The sequence below is a fragment of the Trichoplusia ni genome, chromosome 2 (genome assembly GCF_003590095.1).
Source record: "Trichoplusia ni isolate ovarian cell line Hi5 chromosome 2, tn1, whole genome shotgun sequence".
In the NCBI taxonomy this organism is placed as follows: Eukaryota; Metazoa; Arthropoda; class Insecta; order Lepidoptera; family Noctuidae; genus Trichoplusia; species Trichoplusia ni.
This window is the reverse complement of record NC_039479.1, coordinates 4,430,474-4,451,963: the sequence shown is the minus strand read 5'-3', so window position 1 is coordinate 4,451,963 and position 21,490 is coordinate 4,430,474. Positions and strand designations below refer to the sequence as shown.

At 34.9% G+C, this 21,490-nt stretch overlaps 4 protein-coding genes across 4 annotated transcripts; all 4 read left to right on the top strand.

The window, feature by feature from the left end:
- The first annotated feature begins 180 nt into the window (after positions 1-180).
- On the top strand, positions 181-8,497 carry LOC113504364 (farnesyl pyrophosphate synthase 1-like). Its single transcript, XM_026886623.1, has 6 exons — positions 181-503; positions 1,044-1,206; positions 1,727-1,867; positions 3,006-3,209; positions 4,021-4,260; positions 5,365-8,497. Exons 1-6 carry the CDS (start codon positions 430-432, stop codon positions 5,698-5,700), a joined length of 1,158 nt encoding a protein of 385 aa, XP_026742424.1. The 5' UTR covers positions 181-429; the 3' UTR covers positions 5,701-8,497.
- A 1,483-nt stretch (positions 8,498-9,980) lies between these two features.
- Positions 9,981-11,642, top strand: LOC113501422 (farnesyl pyrophosphate synthase 1-like). The gene is made up of 3 exons (XM_026882554.1): positions 9,981-10,622; positions 10,839-11,081; positions 11,163-11,642. The coding sequence occupies exons 1-3, from the start codon at positions 10,437-10,439 to the stop codon at positions 11,496-11,498; spliced, it is 765 nt and encodes a 254-aa protein (XP_026738355.1). The 5' UTR covers positions 9,981-10,436; the 3' UTR covers positions 11,499-11,642.
- A 972-nt stretch (positions 11,643-12,614) lies between these two features.
- Positions 12,615-14,637, top strand: LOC113501412 (farnesyl pyrophosphate synthase 1, mitochondrial-like). Its single transcript, XM_026882544.1, has 5 exons — positions 12,615-12,855; positions 13,258-13,509; positions 13,767-13,770; positions 13,979-14,103; positions 14,302-14,637. The coding sequence occupies exons 1-5, from the start codon at positions 12,691-12,693 to the stop codon at positions 14,635-14,637; spliced, it is 882 nt and encodes a 293-aa protein (XP_026738345.1). The 5' UTR covers positions 12,615-12,690.
- A 2,454-nt stretch (positions 14,638-17,091) lies between these two features.
- LOC113501402 (farnesyl pyrophosphate synthase 1-like) lies at positions 17,092-20,126 on the top strand. The gene is made up of 5 exons (XM_026882536.1): positions 17,092-17,411; positions 17,845-17,985; positions 18,328-18,531; positions 18,971-19,217; positions 19,672-20,126. The coding sequence occupies exons 1-5, from the start codon at positions 17,214-17,216 to the stop codon at positions 20,049-20,051; spliced, it is 1,170 nt and encodes a 389-aa protein (XP_026738337.1). The 5' UTR covers positions 17,092-17,213; the 3' UTR covers positions 20,052-20,126.
- Positions 20,127-21,490: the final 1,364 nt, after the last annotated feature.

Sequence of the window (21,490 nt, the reverse complement as noted above, 5' to 3'; positions counted from 1 at the left end):
GTTTGTACTATACTTTTGTTCTAAAATTTATTAAATACACCTACTTTCTTTTGGAATAAATGACGTTGACGTTATCATCACTATTCTCAATTTGTTTAAGGAGTGTAGCTAGTGAAATGGAACGTATTGAGTATTAAACGTCTGTGGGACCTACCTGACAGTGTGTCAGTGTCAATGCCAAAACTATGTCAAAGTCAAGTCAATGACCAGTGTTTTGTCAGTGTAGTGCGTTACGAATTACGATTGTCTAATTCTATCAGTTTAATGAGTATTTACTACAAGTATTTGATAAGACGTAAACAATAATTCATCATTTTAGACGTTCAAAGTAAATCGTTAGACGTTCAAGTCTTTAACTTATAATTTTCATACATAAAAATATAAAATTCGGTCAGAGAAAGTTGGCACGTAGCTATTTGTTAATTAAACATGAATAACATAAAATTCCTCCGACTTGTGAGTAAGTCACGATTACTTTGTGGCAGTTATGACAAATATCCGGGGTAAGTTAATCTCAATTTTTTGTGTGATAAGTGTGAATCAGGTTTCTAAACTTCTAAATCCTTCTATATAGAAATAGTTATGCTCTTGAACTCTCATTCAATATAAATAGTAAAAATTCAGTCTTAGACTAAAATAATGAGGGTCAGTTAAAAGATATTTGAATAACAAAATAATTTATGGATTAGAAAGTTAGTTAGACGGCCAGTATTTTGATGGCATAATGTTAAACATACCAACTGAAACATAATACCTATTTGTAAATGAGAGAATATATTAAGCATCTCTTAGGTCAAAATTTTTCTTGTTATCTATTGAGGTCATCAAGGTCCGTTTGTTAACCAATTGCCATCAAGTATTCACTTTTGACTGACTGTAGTGTACACACATGCTGTGCAGTTAGTAACTGTAAGTGACATACCATTTTTAAACAAAGCTACTGTGCTTAATGAAAAAAAAAGTTTTAAACAAATGTGTCAATCATGATGTTTAAATTGTGTTCTAAAAACAATATTCAATAATTGATGAAATATATTTTACAGATTAAAAAAGCTAGTCAATAGGTCATCATCAACAAGTGTGTCTATATCTCAAATTATGAAGGAAAAGGAGATATTCCATGATGTGTTGCCTGGCATCATAGACAATCTGCAGGCTAGCCGTAAGATATCACAACTACCCGAACTTGCTAGCTGGATTAAAAAGGTAAGCAATTGTCTATTATCATTTTTTCAATTTGAAATCTATAATAATGCCCTTTGTTTAAGAGGAAAGAGAAAAAAAATGGTCATGCAAATATAATATTGCAGAGTAAACCATACAACAGCCAAAAATGTGCCACTTTATAAATAAGACTGCCTCATTCAGTTTCTAAAAGCTTGTGTCTTACAAATTAGTTGAGATTAATAAACAGATTTTCATAAAAATCCATGTACCTTCATCCCTTCACTTGATCTATTGCCTATGAATACTGTTTAAGTTAGTTATTATTTTTATACCTATAGTTTTAATAATTATACAGTTAAACCTAATATTTGCCTAAATGAATACAATTAGCTCTCAAAAAATAATGATTTAGGGATATGGTAATTATACTTACTTTGCATATTTTTGCTATTATAAAAACCATATTATGCAAATTTCGATAATTTAAAACTGTAATTTGCAGAGAATTTTAAAGTTCTTTACAAAAGGTTGTATACTAATTTGTGGTTTTATTTTACAGGTTCTTGAAAGTAATTTAAGTGGTGGCAAACATTCGAGAGGATTGATGACTATGTTTGCATATGAAATGCTTGAAAAGCCAGAAAATCTGACTGATGAGAAGCTGAAACAATCCAGAGTCCTAGGCTGGTGTGTAGAAATGGTTAGCTAGCAATTTTTTCTAATGTTGTAATTATTCAGAGTAGTGAAATTTAAACTTTAAATGCTAAGGAATAAGGTATTTCATGATCAAGCATGTCAGAAATCATAGTACCATATATTATTATGTCCATTTAACTATTTAAACTTTTTCTTTGTTATGTAACTTCCACACCACATTTTTCCCAACAAGGTCCCATAGAAAAAATATCCAATATTTTTTTGCAAGTCTCTTCATTTTGTGATGATCTATTTCATTCTTATCTTATCATAATATAGCTCTGAAAAGCAAATATAACCTGTTATTTAAAATTCACTACTATGTTACACACGAAAGATTCTCTAAGTAATCAGTATTCACTTCAAAGAAAAACATTATAATAAGATCACCCGTTGATTTAGAAAAGGTATAAGTTACCCGATGTTTTATCTATAATCTACATACACTTAACCTGATAGATACCAGATGCAAAGGAACACGCAAATAAATAAACACCCATCAAGAGTTTATAAACAAACTCTTTAGAAATTATGGTGTGTCTATTTTTCCGTTTTTCAGCAACGAATAGCTGAAGGCTGTTTATTCCGCCGAATGTATATTAACGTATGATCTGTAAGCTGCCGAAACTATTCTCCGTGCTATTTTTACTTGGATTTGATTCGGTTTTCGATATGATACTGGAACTATGTAATATCGATTAGCAGTCGCCAGTGTTATCAGCATTAGCTGTCGACCGAAAGTAGATTTAACCCGTACCATTGCAAGAATTAGCGTTAGTGTCCACAGTACCAACTCAATTTCAAGTCGATTGAAATATAGGTCGATTCTAATACTTGAAGCCTAAAAAATAGCCTAGCCCTCCGTAAACGATACTAAAAACACATGTCCCTTCCTATGCCCTTTTAGGGTAACAATAACTTCCAGCCAGATAAAGGCAATAGTGTTTTCTTATGGGAAATAACATCCTAAACAATGATAATATCTTCCTATACCTTACGTGCTCCATGATCTTTTTTCGTCAACCGTTCCAATGATCGTTGCCTATACGAATGTTCCCTTTTCCAAAAATTATCCAGCCATAGCATACAAATAAAACAAACTCTACAAACTTTGCTCGTCTAATATTAGTTTCATTCCACAGCTTCAAGCATACTTCATAGTGGTTGATGACATAATGGATGGTTCGACGACCCGTCGCGGCGTGCCCTGCTGGTACCGGATGCCGAACGTCGGTCTGGGAGCAATCAACGACTCTATTCTCATCCACTGCGCTGTTATGGAAACATTGGAGACGTACTTCGGCAAAACAAGGCACTTTGTTGATGTTATTCGGCTGTTCAATGAGGTTTGTTTCAAATTTTTTAAGGATCTTTAAGTTTTCTCAAATACAATCTATAGATATGTATTAAATTGGAGTGTCCGTTTGCAATACTAAAATAACCGTTTTTACTACGCGTACGCGCGTCTTTCTCTCTCTATCTGTTTGTTCCGGCTAATCTCTGAAATGGGTGAAACAATTTTGACAGAACTCTTATTGGAAGTTAGCTGATGAAATAAGGAGTAACGTACGCGATTTATATTTTAAACATTAAAGTTAGTATTGAAAAATTCTACGCGGACAAAGTCACGGGTATAGTCAGCAGAAAAATAAATACAAATACAAAAATAAGTATACCTTTTTTGTATTTATTTTTAAATTAATATACACCCTACGTTTAGTAAGACCAGAATATATTTTGTGGGTCAATGTGAAACCTCTTAATAAGCTCATTGAGTTTGCTAACTAATAGCCGTACTGTTTCTATGAACGTTAATTATGAATATTTTAAGTTTTTTGTCTCTTGTCTTGAATTCATAAGGCAAAGGTTCTCAATTCGTCTGTAATTTGTTCTTTTTTATGTTTATAACCTAATTTTGATGATTCTTTTATTATTATTAGCTTAGTAGTTTATTTTAAAGTCGAGCCACGCGTGACGTTTCGCGGGTTCGGTCCCCCCGCGTGAGACAATCGTTTGTATGATCTACGAATGTTTTGTTCTACGTCTGGGTGTTTGTGCATGTGGCTTGAATATTGGGAAACCCCCGCAACACATTGAATCTATCGAGAGGCATTTGTTTAAGCAAAAAGTTTTTATGAAAACTCCTTAAATTTCCAGGCGCTCCTCTACACCTCAATGGGCCAGCACTTAGACTACACAACAGCTCAACACACGAAGCAAGACTACAGTCTGTTCACGATAGACCGGTACGAGTCCATCGTCCAGTACAAGACGAGCTGCTACACCTTCCGCCTGCCCGTGTTGCTGGGGCTAGCCTTAGTACAAGACGTCGATAAGCGAATGTATGCGGATATCGATGAGATATGTTTCAAGTTAGGAAGGCTGTTCCAAATTCAGGTGAGAAGTGACTATATTTATACTGTAAAGTCAACAGCAAAAGATGATGATAATTATAAATTCGTCTTGAACGGAGTCGCTTCAGCACAGCCTTTTTTTCTCTACTGGGCTGGGTGTTCATGAGTATTTAATTCAAGAATTTGAAAATTTACTTCGGTTACCTGGGTGGGAATCGAACAATGGTATAGTACGATCACTTGTTCTGTATCTGGGCGAAATTTACTATAATATGTATGTATTTAGAAGTTTAGTTTATAAGTATGTTCATCAGTTGAGTAGTGCTCAGCTTTTAGACTAGATGGCAATTGTTAAATATAAAAAGCTTCTGAGGGTTTTTGTCGACGTCGATCAAATTTTCGATTCTTTTTTTATTTCAGCATAATTTTTAATCAATATTTCTATATATTTTTTTCGTCCGTTGTGGTCTAATGTTATTTGCCATCAGTGACCTCTAGTGGTTGAGGTAAATATAAAGCAGCGGCATGAGTATCGATCACTATATCATGTTTTGATGGAGTTCTACTACACGCCCTTAGATGGCGCTTATCCAAGTGCCAAAATGTAAAATTATTTTAATGACTAGAAATTTTGAAGTCAATTCAGTTCTAATCTAATATGTATTTATGTTCAGTTATTTGTTAAAAAAACAAAGTTCGTGCAAAACAAGAGCACTTGCCTGAGAGTTTTTTAAGAGGCTGGAAGCAGAGTTTAAAGTTAACACGTCTGTTTCATTTAATAAATATCACCGTTTCTAGGATGTCTTATAAGGGCTCTTCATTTTACGTTCTATAAAATAAGATTTCAGTTGTTTGCAGTCTAACCATTGATCGAAGCAACTTTTTGTGCTTAAAACGAAATCTCTTTGTCCGTACTATTCCTCCAAAGGACGACTCCATATTTAAAATGATTGATAGTAAGCAGAGATTAGTGCCTCCTTGCTGAGAATAGCAGCAAGCTACTTCAAAGCGCTGCACTGTTCAAATTAATTAAATCACTAAGTTATCAAATACCCAAAATGACAAGTGTAAATGAGTAGGTACATGAGTGCCCTACTACAACTTCTGAGCGTCGAAACTTTACACTGACTGACTTTTTTTTCTCTAGGATGACTACATAGACTGTTACGGAGACGAATCGGTAACAGGTAAAGCCGGTACTGACATCCAGGAAGGCAAGTGTTCGTGGCTCGCAGTCACAGCTCTAGAACATTCCAACGAGGCACAGAAACACCTCTTCGCAAAGTACTACGCAAGCAAAGAACCCGAGCATGTAGCTTCTATCAAGCAACTATACGAGGATCTAAAACTACCAGAGTTATACAAAGAGAAGGAAACGGAAATTTACGAAGATATTGTCCAAAGGGTAAGGGCGTTGCCTTCAGAAACCGCTCCCGGTTTCTTCTTTAAACTTCTAGAAACAATCTATAAAAGGAAACATTAGTAGGATACAGCTATTGTTGGCATCTAAGTAGGTGTGAACTTAGGACTTTCAGAATAAATTTTGGTTAAAAATTTCAGTTTACTCTAGCTAGGCAGCTATTTTAAAGTTCTTGATGTAAAACAAGAACGTTATTTTCTGCCGGTCAGAATTAATTTCAACGGGAGCAAAAAGTTTTGGTAATTATTTGAAAAATAAGTTCACATTCGCTTTATTAAAACTATTGTATCTTGTATAAATAGCAATAAAGTAACGTTCATAATATTACGTATGTCATCATCACCATCATTCGAAAGCCATAGGCACATATAGACCGAGTCCCGAGCTGCCGAGTTTTGGTAGCCGAACTCCTCCGGGGACCAACCACTCCACCGTTGCCAGGACGAACTAATGACCATGTACCGTTCATTTCATGGGATATTTGTCATAATCGCCAAGCTTGGCATGTGGGTGAACGATCACACAAGGATAATACTCAGAAGGATGATGCACCCCATTATCTGGTTTGAGGTACCTTATGCGCCTTTCATGGCACCTGCAAGAGCCGAGTTGCCATTCGCTGCCGAAGCCACACGGCATATAATGGGCATACAATACCTGTTCGAATATTGTGGCTTAAAGTCATGACAATACAATTAATATTTTATTTTATCGTGTGCTACCTCGATTATAATAACCTAATAATTATACACTAAGGTATATTTAGTTCTATAGCAACTTGAAATAACACCGTTATTGTTACTCATAAAACAATATAGAATAGATATTTAATACTCTTCAATAAAACCGTGTGAACTCAATTTATTGTTTATTTTCTTTAATAATACTGATAAGTATTCCTATTGTTATGGTTTAAATATTATTAGGAACTATCTTTATATCTCCGTCTCTCTCTGTTGTGAAAGAAAAGATTGATTTACGTTGAGTAAGGATAATCTTATGACAAGACAATATTGTTACTGAATAAATTATTTGGGCTAGTGCTTAATTAAAATTTCACATATTGTGTAGTCAGTTGTAATCTCCGCAAATTGCTAAAATACATGACTACTATTTTGATGACGTAAATTGATAATAATATTAAAAGCTGCTTTTTAAGGCTGGATGACGTTATTTATCCTTAAGGTGACAAGATTCATGTCCTTTACCAATTTGCGAGGATTATAGGTGACCCCATCATTCCTTCCATTGTACGACTGCCCAACAGGAGTATTATGTCTTTATAGCTAAAGTACCTATATATTGATAGGAGTTTATTTACTCGGTAAATCAGTCTTTTCTGTTAATACGGAGTTATCATTCTTATAACATTGACTGAAATAACAACTGCACTAAATGTGTTTAGATGCCTAAAAAAACTCACAATGTTGGTATGTCTAAACATCCAGTTTCAAAATATAAACGTGAGTACGAAACAGTGTGAAACAACAATGAAGATTAAAAATACCAAATATCGTTTATTCATTAAATGTGTGTTTGAGTAAAAAGATACACCAATATTGTTAACCTTTGTATAAGTATCTAAAATTGAGTGTAAGTAATTTTTGTTTATAGTGAGATAGACTCAGGATTGTGTCAAAATCGAAGCTTTTTTCTAATAGTATAAAAAATTTTGTTCTTGTAATTCATACTTTTTAAACTTAGTTTTCATTCTACCATTATTTCACTTAAGCAAGACTGTAGTGTAGTACGCCACATATGTCACAAACAAATTAGAAAATAAACCTTAAGGCCATAGCTTAAGGTTTATTTTTATAAATAAGATTTATGAGAACATTCGCAAAAATGTGCCAATATTATCAAAATGCTACTAAATGGAAACTTTTTTTATAAATTTACACTACATAAAAGTGTCTTCAATGATGTAGACTTTATCTCTAGTGCAGTAAGCTACATAAAATTAGCTCTCAGTTTCTGAAAATCTTCTAGCCCACAACCTTAACCCTTATTAATGACCAGTGTTAAAGTTGTGTTGGTGATTGGATACATACAGGATGGATATTGATTACATCAGGATCGCCCGACTAGTTTCGGATGTATTCTCATAATTATTAATCTTCAGAAACAGAGGTATCTAATTTTGTAACTGGATTTGTATAAATTTATATGTAACCAACATGTAATGGGAATATGTAACCTATGGTGCTTTAGTCGTAAATAATAAAATTACGTCATACTTGAATAGCCAAAAACCTTGGCTCTAATTACCAATTATTAATAATCTGTAATGAAAAAAATAATATAGAGTTTGTTCTCTATCAAAATGTTTATCATACATTTAAGTAAAGAGTTAGTTTGGCATCACGGAAAGAATGTTTATTATTTGCTCATGAAAATTGATATGGGCTATGTTATTGGAATTATAATTTATTGTATATTTATTTGTCATGGTGATATGACTTCATAGCTTATGATTATATAGCATTGACATTTTTAAGACCGCTTTAGGAACGCCTTGTATAAGAGAATTACTTTTTTGTATTCATATCTTTAATTAAGTTCCATTAAATCCAATTCTACACATGGCGTATTATTAAAGAATTGGCAACAGCTTTCTTAGAATTAGTAATTGTAACGAGAGGTGCAATTTTTAAAAATATGAGCACGCAAACCCTGTTCATCCTATATAATGTCAATTTCGAACCATTATTGTTTCATACCAACGCCAAATGACACTGCCTAAGTAAATAATAATGAGCTATGAAGCGTTTCCCCACAGAAAAAGTACATTTCATGTTTAGTTTATCATATGATAAAAGTACATAGATATTGTAAATAAATAAATGGTTTTATTACATAATCTGTTATTTTATTAATACTTTCGACATTAAAGGCATTTAATCATAGCTATTCCTGTGTGTATGAGATCAGAAAAAAATATTTACAAGCTCATTGAAATTAGTGTTGAAAAATGATAAAATTTGTTCAAGAGATGGACACGTTGAAAACAGCAAAATAATTAAATATAACAAGTATATGGAATGTGTGCGGGTTTTTGGAAAATGGAAAATTTACTTTAAATACTGGCCTATAGCTGACTGGTAGACATAAATCAGATGCGTGAAAATAACAGATGAGAATGTATACAACTGACGCTGAGAATGTATACAACTAGATGGAGGTGCAAGATTCACATATTATGTAGGTATGTTTAGACGTGTATAGGTGGAAACGAAGGATGCCGTCGGCGTCTATTAGCCGACGGTGCCCCGCAGTCGGTGCGTGTTGAAATGCTATGCATGCCCGCGCACCTACTAAATACGGGGACGCTGTACGGCGGTTCAGGTTTAGTCGGTAAGAGTCTGACACTACCCACTTCCTCCCCCAAGGTGGTGGGTGTCCACGAGGATTCCCCCGTCTAACCAAAAAAAAAGTATGTATTATATCCAAGACCCCAAGAACATGACCTTAACTTCCCACTTATGATAAAATTATGCAAAATGACGTCAAGTCCCATTATTTATGAAAATCAAGCTATAAATTGTAGAATTAAAATTATTTCGTAAAGAAAACAAATACCGAATAATAAATTACATATGATTGAATTAGAAATTCTTATGCAAGTAAATATTTATACCTACTTTTCAGCGTATTCTGTAGACGTATCTTGCACAGGTAGCTACTGTTAGATCGTAAAATAAAAAAATGGCTTTCATTCTACGTAAAAAGTTATTTTTTAACAATGTCAGACAATTTCATAAGCATTTAGCTTTAACTGATACACCAGCATTTAGCGTTAAGAATAAGGAAGCGTTATTGAAAGTGTTACCAGAAGTTATAGATACCGTTTACAAGGGTCCTACTTTGTCCACCCAGCCCACGGTTGCGAAATGGGTCAAAGAAGTAAGTACATTTTAATTCGTCACTTTACTTAATCGCTCATATATTAGCCTAGTGATTGAACTTTTAAAAAGTGGAAATTTTATGTTTTCTTTAGATAGTAAAATATTTTATCAACTTTTTAAAATCAAAGAGGTAACTTATCTAACATAGCATAATCTCTATCCCCCTGAAAACGCAAGTGTTGAAATGTTTTTTTTCACTCAGATAAAATTAATAACTAATTCAGTGACATTTGTGCGCTACTTACAGATGCTCGAGTACATTTTAACTGGAGGAAGACTCAGGAGAGCAAATGACGTCACCGCTGCATACGTCATGTTTGAAAAGCCTGAAAACATAACGGAAGAGAAAATTCACTCATCCCACATTCTGGGCTGGTGTGCAGAAATGGTATTGCATATCTACAAGTTCATAATAAGTTTATAATCTTCGTTACAAAATTGAAATTTTTTTTCGACCTTTTTAAGGCGCTTCCAAAACTTTCACATAAGGTCTTCAGGTCCTACTGCCACGTCATAAAGTGATGTAATTAGAGTTATAGAAGCATCTAAGTGCTCTGATATAGATACATCTCTTTTCCACAACTTCGAATCTGTTATATTTTTAAAACGTCGCGCAGAACCCCCTGTTCCACGGTTACATGGCAGTTCTATTTCAAGAATATGTCAGACACTACGTGGCCCTGAAATGAATTTTATTTATCTAATGATGATTCTTTATCTTTTTCTAATGATGGACAAAATATGTGTTGTCTCGTCTCATTGCCAATAAAACCATAACAGTGTTATCTAAGTAAATTTCCCCACCCTCTCACTAATTTACTCTAAAAATTGTTCCACTATTGACCAGAACTTATTTGCCGAAATTCTATTCCTCAGACGTTTGCACATATATACATGATAGACGACTTCATGGACTCCTCAACCACACGTCGAAACAAACTGTGTTGGCACAGACAGCCAAATGTTGGCATCAATGCTGTGAACGATACCACTCTGTTACATCAGGCGATCTTGGAGATACTGGAGATCAATTTTAGGCATATACCCGAATATATTGATATAGTCAAGCTAGTTAATGAGGTAAGAAGGTACAACCTTTCTTGTAGAATGTTTTGTAGCTTTATCGTATCCCAGAAAATAAACGGACGCTTCTACTTCTACTTGTCTAGAGCTGTGCAGAAAATAAAATGCCATCCAGCATTCTCCAGGAGTTTAGTCTACTCCTAAAAACCGTATTGCTTTTTGATGAGTTTCTTGCACATTTTTCACCATTTTATCCTATTTAAAATTTTGTAGACCATTTACTTCACTGCGGTTGGACAACAGTTAGATAATTTGACAGTCTACTCCAAGAAGAGGAACAATCTCGATTGTTTTACTTTGGACGCTTTTAAGAATACTGTCACACTCAAGACAGCTTACTCCACTATGAGATTCCCGCTGCTTCTTGGTCTAAGTTTGATCAAGGATGGACAGAAGAAAGCCAGGAAAGAATTGATAGATATTGGCTTTGATATTGGCCAGCTTTTCCAACTACATGTAAGTTAATATTAACACCGTCTCTCAATTATTTTCATTTCTATCCCTGATTTTTTATGTTTCTGCATTGTCTGTTATTAGAATGACTACTCGGACGTATATGTGAAAGAAAGCGAGTCGGGTAAAGCGGGCTACGACATCCAAGAAGGAAAACTCACGTGGCTTGCACTAACAGCTGTCCCACGCTGCAACCAGCAACAACTCGCCGCTTTTAAGGAATTCTATGGAAGCCCTGATCCTGATCACGCGAAACAAATCAAGCAAATCTATGACGATTTAAAAATTCCTGATCTTTACGAAGAATATGAAAGTAAGCTGTACAGAGAAGTACTGGGCAGAATTAGGGCGCTGCCAACTGAACCTGAAAGAAAGTTTTTCTTGAATCTTTTGGGAGAGTGGTATAAACATGCGTATTGATTGGTATTCAATAATGTACTCGTGTGTTGAAGATATATATTTGAGTACCTAGCTTTCGCGTAGCACTAGTTTACCTACAGAAACTATTCGATCTGGTGAATATAAACGTAATAAAATATTACTAAATTAAATAATTTTATACGATACCTATCTATTATTTATAATATATCTACACTTTATACCTAAATCTGCAGCCACTTTTGGCACGTAGTGATATTTCGCTACATTATGGATTAGATAATATTAAGTAGGTTTGGAGATAGAAGCAAATATTCAGACTGCTTTGGTATAGGTTTTTAGGAGCAAAAATTTTAGAATTTAAAGAAGAATAATAAAATAGTATCTATTATGTACCCAAAATACACTCTTACAAAGAGTTTTCATTGATTGATTGGTGCATAAACACAGGACCTACCCGACCTACTACACTTGTGTTAAGGGAGCTAGCGAGCTAGGAAGAAGATAGCTTTGGTAAACAGTTTTTAAATCAAAATTTCATAAACTGATTTTTTAATAGTTTTATTTTTACTATATACGTCTGTTACCTAAAATTTCTTAGTTTATTTCTTTAACCTATCTTCAGAGAACCCGTACCTATTTAACATTTACTGCATTATAAATACTACTCTGGCTTAACGCTTAACTATAAAAAATGTTATGGCTTTTAAAAATCAACTCTATAAGATCAATGACAAACTAATTATGTGGTAACTAGCATCATTTAAATATATATAGCCTTAACATTTATCAATCACTTCTTGAGTACAAAGCCGGGTGTAGCCGTCTTTTGCACTGCTTGCTTTAGAAAAATCGAAAAATACAAAATGGCTTTTATTCTACGTAAAATGTTATTTTTCAACAATGTCAGGCAATTCCACAGCTAATTGACTGATCCAACGACATTTAGCGTTAAGAATAAGGAAGCGCTATTGAAAGCTCTCCCAGAAGTGATAGACACAGTCTGCAAGGGACCTACTTTGTCAACACAGCCGAAAGTTGCGAATTGGGTGAAAGAGGTTAGTAGATAGATATCTACGTATTGATTATTTACGATACTGCTAAAGTTAAATATGAAATGGTAGGTATAATGTGTGTAATGTGAAAATGACTCTGACCTACACTTATAATTCCCTTCAAACAAGATGGTTTTCCAATCCAACTATGGGGATAATTCAAATTAATAATTTACTTAATGGAATTTGTGTGTTACTTACAGATGCTGGAGTACGTATTAACTGGAGGAAGACTCAGGAGAGCAAATGACGTCACCGCTGCATACGTCATGTTTGAAAAACCTGAAAACATAACGGAAGAGAAAATTCACTCATCACACATTCTGGGCTGGTGTGCAGAAATGGTATGCTATCACTGTTACATATAGTTTCATATAGTAATGTGCTTCTAAAAATCTTAGTGAGTAGGTTTTATTTATTTATTGCAGTTGTAGAAGAACCTCACCGCATAGGATGGTGTAGAGGTACACCTCTCTTCCACAACCACAGTAATTTGAAAAAGATTATTTTTTAAAAGGCGTAATGGTATACCGCTCCAATTTACGGTTTTAACGGTTTGACATATTTTTTTAAAGAAAGTCAGAAACTACATGCATTGTCTTTCATTATCTAGACACCGTTTCAATCGAAGCTTAGAGAGTCAAACTAGTATTTACCTCCACTAAAAAAATATATCTTCATAATCAAATATCAAATGTCATTCAGTATTTTTGATTACAATTAATTTGCTAAATTCTATTCCTCAGACATATGCATACGCATACATATTAGACGATCTCATGGACTCATCTACCACACGTCGCAACAAACTGTGTTGGCACAGACAGCCAAATGTTGGCATCACTGCGGTGAATGACGCCACTCTATTATATCAGGTGATCTTGGAGTTACTAGGGATCAAGTTTAGGCATACACCTGAATATCTTGATATAGTTAATGTAGTAAATAAGGTAAGCACATTCAGCCTAGTAAGGAGAACTTTCGCTTCCACTCAAAAAGCATAGGTCCTGTATACCACAACTTCCGTTGCGAAGCCTTTTCCACAAGCCCTTTGGTCGTGTAAAATTTATCACGTGTATTTTTCACCCCGTGAGACTAAAATACCCTGGAAGCTGGAAGAAATTTCTTGAGAAATAAGCAATACCTTTGTACCTTCGATGTTTTTCTTTTTATACGTGTTTTACTCTGTTTGTTGTGTGTGTATAAATAAATGAATTGAAATTAAAATTAAATTACCTAAATACCCTTTTAACAGCAATGCTGCTTTTCCCAGAAGTTCTCCAAAAATTACGTCTATCAATAAAAAACAGTTAGTTCCGCACCTACCTGATTAAAAACAATATTTTTCAAACCTTATTCTTCTTTGGGATTGGACAAAACTTAGACAACTTCACAGTGTACTCGAAGAAGAGGAATCATCTTGATCATTTTACTATAGAGACGTTTAAGAATACCGCCATACACAAGACAGCCTATGGCACTACGAAATCTCATTACTACTGGGTCTTATGTTAATCAAGGATGGTCAGAAGAAAGTCACGAAAGAATGGATCGATATATGCTTCGATATTGGTCTGCTTTTCCAAATACATGTAAGTTCTTGGTGACATATCCGATCAATTATTGTAATTTCTTATTTTCGATCGCTGCCTGTGTTCCAAAGGTTAACCACCAGCCTCCTTCAATCGCTCCCATTTTTTGAATTACTGGTCCTGTATGTCTTATTACATTTTAGTCGAACATCCTGATTCTTATTATGTTACTTATCAACCTGTATTTTCTGCTCTTAGAATGACTACGCCGACTTATATGAGGAAGAGAGCGAATCAGGCAAGGTGGGCTACGACATCCAAGAAGGAAAACTAACGTGGCTTGCTCTAACAGCTGTCCCACGCTGCAAAGAGCAACAACTCGCCGCATTCAAGGAATTCTATGGAAGCCCTGTTCCTGATCATGCAAAACAGATCAAGCAAATCTATGATGATTTAAAAATGCCTGAACTTTATGAAAAGTATGAAAGTAAACTGTATTATATAGTGCTGGGCAGAATTAGAGCGCTGCCAACTGAACCCGAAAGAAAGTATTTCTTAAACCTTTTGGGAGAATCGTATAAATGTGGATATTAATTGTTTTAAACAATTACTATACACCTTTAGGTATAGACAGAAGTGCCTTCCACGAAGCCCTAGATTTACTATCTGATGAAGGCATGAATATGCCTTTTACGTATTATAATTTATTCCAAATAAAATGAATTTGTAATAAATAATCTTGTTACAAACCAGCTGTACCGTCTTTAAACCAACTGTACTCCATCGCTTATTAGTAGGAGACCTGGTTGACGCCAGACGACATTTCTGTATTCGATGGCATTAACCCCAGCTTTGACTACGTCAGAGCATCAGCACGCTTTCTGCGATGGCATCCGTACGATGGATTTGCGATACTGTTGGCTTAATAATCTTTATTAGTCCCTATAGGTCTTAAGTAATAAGAGTCAGCGTCGTTTTGCTATTTAAATATGTGTAGGCGTAGACACAGATCGTTTGTAGTAGGTATTTCCGCTTTATATAGCAGAACCGAATCATAGTGAATTCGTAGACGGCCTAAGTGATATAAATGCGTTAATTGAGAGTATTGGAGTGGATGCAGTGTTTATACTTAAGGAACCAAATGGAGGACCAGGTAGAGAACCCATTAACTTTTCCTCTGAAGTGCTGTGGCATCGCACTAACGTAATGTAATTCAGTAATTTTGTTGGTATTAATGGAGAGGCTGCAACTGCGAGTTACAAAAGTCAATTTCAGTGCAGAAAATATAATAAAATAGGTTTGGAATAAAGATGTCCAAGATGCTCATGAGCAGGATGAGCCCTTTTTTGGACAGCCTGATTTAGAGGCAGTTGCATAAATACTTATCACAATCTACATAGCGCTGTTTTTGTGTTTAATGCAGATTTATCGCCTGAAACAACCAGCAAGCATACCGTCCATTACTTTTCAGCAAAGAAACTACTTGATTATGCGTATTTCTTGGTACTGTCCGTGGCATTCGATCTAGTATCTAAGGCAACCTCTGGTGGAAACTCTCCCGTTATACTAACCTTCCTGGGAGCCTGATTGCTGATTACTGCAGTACTAGTAGGTAGCGTCCCGTACTGAATTATTGTGTAGGAAAAATGCTTAAGAGAATACGAAGTATCATTTTAAGTCAATTTTTTATAAGTTGAAGGTATTGTTGTCCGATTGCTCTTGTATTGTGAGAGGATGGCATGTCTGACGGAAGCTTTTATGTTTTATTTTCCTATTTATGAATTTAATGTAAGTGTGTTAACTACAGTTTCCTTTATTAGTGTTAGTGGTTTTAACGTGCTAATAATTTGTAATAGTCAATAAATTAACTATGAATATTGAATAAATAATTATCAACATAAAAAATTATAATGATTAGAAAATAATAAAACCCAGAAAATACTATAGGTATAAGCTATAATTTTCCGATTGAATAGCCTATAAAATGAAATCAGAAATCATAAATCAATTATTTTACATAGGTATGTAATTTCGAGTGATGCGACGACGGAACCCTAAACGATATTAAACCAGTTTTTTAATACGTCTGGTGCCCCTCGAGTAAACTACTGCTACCTAACCAGAAAAATAAAAAAAGAAGAGGGGTCAAGTACTTTCCGAATTATAAGCAACTAAAAATAAAATTCGTACTAGAGATAGTGCTCGTTGCTGCAAAAACAATACCCTCGTTTAACGTCGACGTTTAACGGCTGTGGAAGTATTCCACCTCTAGCGTAGAGCACAGTTCTTGCAGCACAGGGTTTGCGCCAGGAGAGGCAAGAGACTCCAACTTCAGACCTTGGCGCCCCCCAGAATTTGTCTCCCTGGGCCATCACCCCATCACGCCCCCCCCCTAACGCCGGCACTGCTTTCGCTTTTATGATTTTTGTATGGTTTACGAGTCAGTTTCATCTCAAGTTATTTGAAGTGGAATAAAAACATTGTAAATTTAAAAAATAACACTTTAAACAAACTTTTTAAGTCCTAAAAATATTTTATCGTTTTTCAATAGTATCTATGACGCTTACTCATGTACAAGGTCATATAGAACTAAAAAATGATAGAGTTGTTTTTCTTAATAAACGTAAATCGATAACCAATCTAATTATATTATTCCCCGTGAAGAAAACTTCCAATATAATCCAAAATTTTTGCAACACAATTAAAACAGACAGATACATCCTACTAATATCTATTATAAAAGCGAAAGTTGAAAAATGTTTTATCGATAAAAATATGAGATATGTCACCCACGCTAGCTCACTGCTTGTGGCGATTTCAGATACTAATATTTTTAATCCAGGTTTGATCAGGATGTTCTACCGTTTTACCGTTTTGTCAATGGCGTTTTAAATATTAAGAAAGTACAAGTAAACTTTGAAAAGCAACATTGGTACTTTGCCTGCGTTGGGATCGAACCTGCACACCATGCATACCAATCGATGTATAAACCGCAATAAAGCTAGCTATAAAAGTACCGGTTTTGATAATCGAACTCGATGCAATCACTAGTAAAACAATTATTTATAACTATCTAACATAATTATTCAGTTTCAAATCACTCATTCGAATTGAAATAGTGAGAATAGTCGCATCTGGCATAGCTTTTGGAAAATCGTAAAAAATACAAAATGGCTTTCATTCTACGTAAGACTTTAGTTCTTAACAATATCAGGCAATACCACAGGCATTTAGCTTTGACTGATACATCAGCTTTTAAAGTTAAGAATAAGGAAGCGCTATTGAAAGTTCTCCCAGAAGTTATAGATACTGTCTGCAAGGGACCAACTTTGTCAACACAGCCGAAAGTTGCGAATTGGGTGAAAGACGTGAGTACAGTTTATTTGTCACAGTATCTCCGTCCATTCTAAGGAGAGATTTCTAAAAGATATCATGAAACGTATATTTTTTTCTTCTTCTTCTATATATGTACCTACCATTGCATTGAAAAGTTCATGGCTATGCTACAACTGAACAAGTTAATACTTGATAGATTATGATACTTGATAATTACGGATAGATTGTCCGTAGATGGGTGACTATCTATGACAACGAGTTCCCCCGTGCCAAATTTTGAGATTTTTAAAATTTTCCGTGGTTTCTTACATATTGAATAATTCACTTTTTTGACTTTCAATATTTCTGTAAAACACTTCATTGTTTTGCATTTAAGTCGCTTGGAAGCTGGTAAAAAAAAATGTGCGTATTTGCTGTTACCTAAAATATTATTATTTATAGAAAAGAAATCTTTCTGCTTTACAGATGTTGGAGTACATATTACTTGGGGCGAGTCTTAGGAGAGCAAACGACGTCACAGCTGCTTACGTCATGTTCGAATCCCCCGAAAACATCACTGAGGAGAAAATTCATTCATCACACATCCTGGGCTGGTGTACAGAAATGGTATTCTAATTTAATTAAAAAAAGTTGCTAACTAGAATCTAATCACTAACTCATTGATACATCCAATATTGAAACTGCCCTCAGGGCATCGTTGTAAGGCGAAGTTTATAAGAAACTCTGAACGTAGGTATACATACATCGTCCAAATATCGCAATAATTTTGTTTTGAAAATATTAAACGAAAAAATACGTATGCAATTTTTATTGAGGAGCTATATACATATATATACCATACATTCATTTTCAGATCTACCTTCACAAACTAACACAAAACAATTCAAGCAATATTATGAAAAATAAGACTAATTTCAGATTTAACGTACATATTTTTCTGTCTTTTAGACATACGCTTTCGGATGCATCGTAGATGATATCATGGACTCGGCAAGTTTACGTCGCAACAAACTTTGTTGGTACAGACGGCCAAATGTTGGCGTAAATGCGGTGAACGACACCATTCTGTTACATCAGGCGATCTTGGAGATACTGGAGATCAAGTTTGGGCATACACCCGAATATACTGATTTAGTAAAAATAGTTAATAATGTAAGAAACTGCCTCCTCCTAAAAAAACGCAATTTTAAGTTGTATAATACATAACAAGAAGGAAAGTCGTGCCTCTGTTAAAAAAGCTGTAATTTACCTTAAGCGGTAGAGGGAGTCCTTTTGGTTTAGTAATTTTTACGGCTGGTTTTCGCCTAGAAAAAAGTCAGGGCATTGCTTCTTGAAAAAGACGCATTAAGTTTACACTGAACGGGGCCAGAGCTAACTTGATTATTCAAAAGCTTAACCTGACCCAGAAAATTATATTAGTTAGTGAACTAGCTTGAGAATGTTTATTATTTATGATAGTATATTGAGACAAATTTGCCCTCTTTTGTCCAAATAATTACCACCCTGCAGAGATCTTTAGCGTCATATTTGGTATGACGCCCTGTTTATCACTTCTCCCTTCACAAATTTATGTTAATACAATATTTTTCAGGCCATTTACGTCTTCGGGATTGGACAACAATTAGAAAACTTCACAGTGTACACCAAAAAGAGGAACAATCTCGATTGTTTTACTTTCGAGAATTTCAAGAATATTGCCATACGCAAGGCAGCCTACGCCACTACGAAATACCCATTACTACTGGGCCTCACGTTGATGAAGGATAGACAGAAGAAAGCCAAGAAAGAATGGATCGATATATGCCTCGATATCGGGCCGCTTTATCAAATACATGCAAGTTCTTAGTAACATTCTCTAAAATCTTATAATTTCTTTTTCAAAAGTACTACTAGCCTCCTCCGCCTTAGCCTTTTCAGAACTATGTTGTTATGTGGGTCAGCTTGAAATCTAACTGGATGCAGCTAAGTAATAGTGTTTTACAAGGAGCGAAGGCCTATCTGACCTTTTCGACCCAGTTACCTGAGCAACACGATACCCCTTAGTTAGACTGGTTGTCAGACTCTCTAGCTTCTGAGTACCTATAATGACTGCGAAAGAACGTATTATGAACAGCCGAGAACCACAAATTAACGTGCCTTCCGAAATAGCCTCCTTCGATCTATCTCTGTTTTCATAGAAATAGACAGATAGATATTGATAGATGATGTGATCTTTCTCCATTTCAACCCATTTCGCCGTAAAAGCCTAGATCATAAACCTTGTATAGGAACTCGACACACTGATTTACTAATACTACGTTACTAATTTACTAATCAACCTGCATTTCTGTTACCAGAATGACTACTCAGACGTCTATGAGAAGGAAAGCGAGTCGGGCAAAACGGGCAACGACATTCAGGAAGGAAAACTGACGTGGCTTGCACTAACAGCTTTACCGCGCTGCAACGAGCAACAACTCGCTACATTCAAGGAATTCTATGGAAGCCCTGACCCTGAACACGTAAAACAGATCAAGCAAATCTATGACGACTTAAAATTGCCGAAACTTTACGAAGAGTCTGAAAGTAAAATGTACAATGAATTGCTGGGAAGAATTAGAGCGTTGCCAACTGAACCCGAGAGAAAGTTTTTCTTGAATCTTTTGGGAGAGTGGTATAAAGCTGGGTATTAATTGTTTATCAGCAATTTTGATGGGCCCTTGTAAACTGTAGTGCCTTCGATGAATAAAAATGTAGATTCCTATTAATAATGATTAAAAATTTCAAATTGAAATAACCCCCGATAAAATCCTACATTGCAAATTATATTTAGCTAATCGGATCTCCATATCCCATTTCCCCTCACAAACTTTCTCATCAATGCGCTTTCATTTGAGTCCACACTCGTGTATACAAGATACATCCGGGATTTTTTCCTTACATTCACCTTTACAACTTTTAAACGGCTCTGCCGACATTTATCAAACACTCGCTTATAATTCTCATTTAATCCTACAAATACGAATTTTAAATTCAAAAGTTTGAATGTATGGATGTTCCTCTTCATGCAAAAACAACTAAACGGATTTAGACGAAAACTGGTACACAGAGAGTTTCAAATCAGTATTAACACATATTATAGTTTTTAAATAGATTTAATGTTCCCGAGTAGCAAATATTTGTGCGATAATGAACCTATTTTACCTACATGAATAAGTATGTGGACAACACCACGTATCGCACGTCCTTCACACTCCTAAGTGCTCTAGTTTTGAATTAGAAATGACGCACCAAAAACTACAAGACGCTGCCCTTTACCTCACATTTCTCAAAAATAATAATTAAATTAGGTAATCAAGGGAGCGCACCAATATAAAAAATGTTTTTAAGTATGATGCAGTTAACATGAGCGTTTCTTAAAATGAGCATGTTTTCTTTTTCAACACTTTCACGGCTATAGTACTGGCCTGTAAACGTCTACAGTTCGTACAGAGAACGAAGACAGATTATCATACTTGTTGCTCACGCGCTTGTCGACTTGGCGATTTTAGAAGCAAGGTTCCTTTATGAGTGGCGTTTTAGAATCAATACGAAAGTATGTACGAGTAAATTATTAACAATTCACGATTCCACAACTATAAGTTAATGGTAGGCCCTCAGCAAAATATGCTAGCCATCTGTATCAACCTGCTACACATTCTAAAAAATAAATCACTACATTACATTGTCTATATGAAGACAGAATGTAAAAACGAAAAAGAAAGTTGTGATGGCATGGATTGGATTATCCTGCCTAATGAACCAATTCAAATTATCAAGAAATATTTCAAACACTAACTTCCTTTCTTAACTGTCTTGTGCTTCCACTGTTTCGAATACTCCCGTTTTCCATTTACCAACACGGATAGTAACAATGAATTTCATGAGATTCCAGCCTATTTACTACAAATGAGGTTTTGATAATATTTAGCTACCGATTCTCATGGCCATTTTCGAAATATAATTTATTAACATCATAAAGAAAATTTTATAGGTGTCAATAATATCATTAATGTTTTATGACTGCCAATGACTAACGATAAATCACATATTGGCCTTTCAAGTTAGTCTTTCTATGTCCATGGAGATAGAA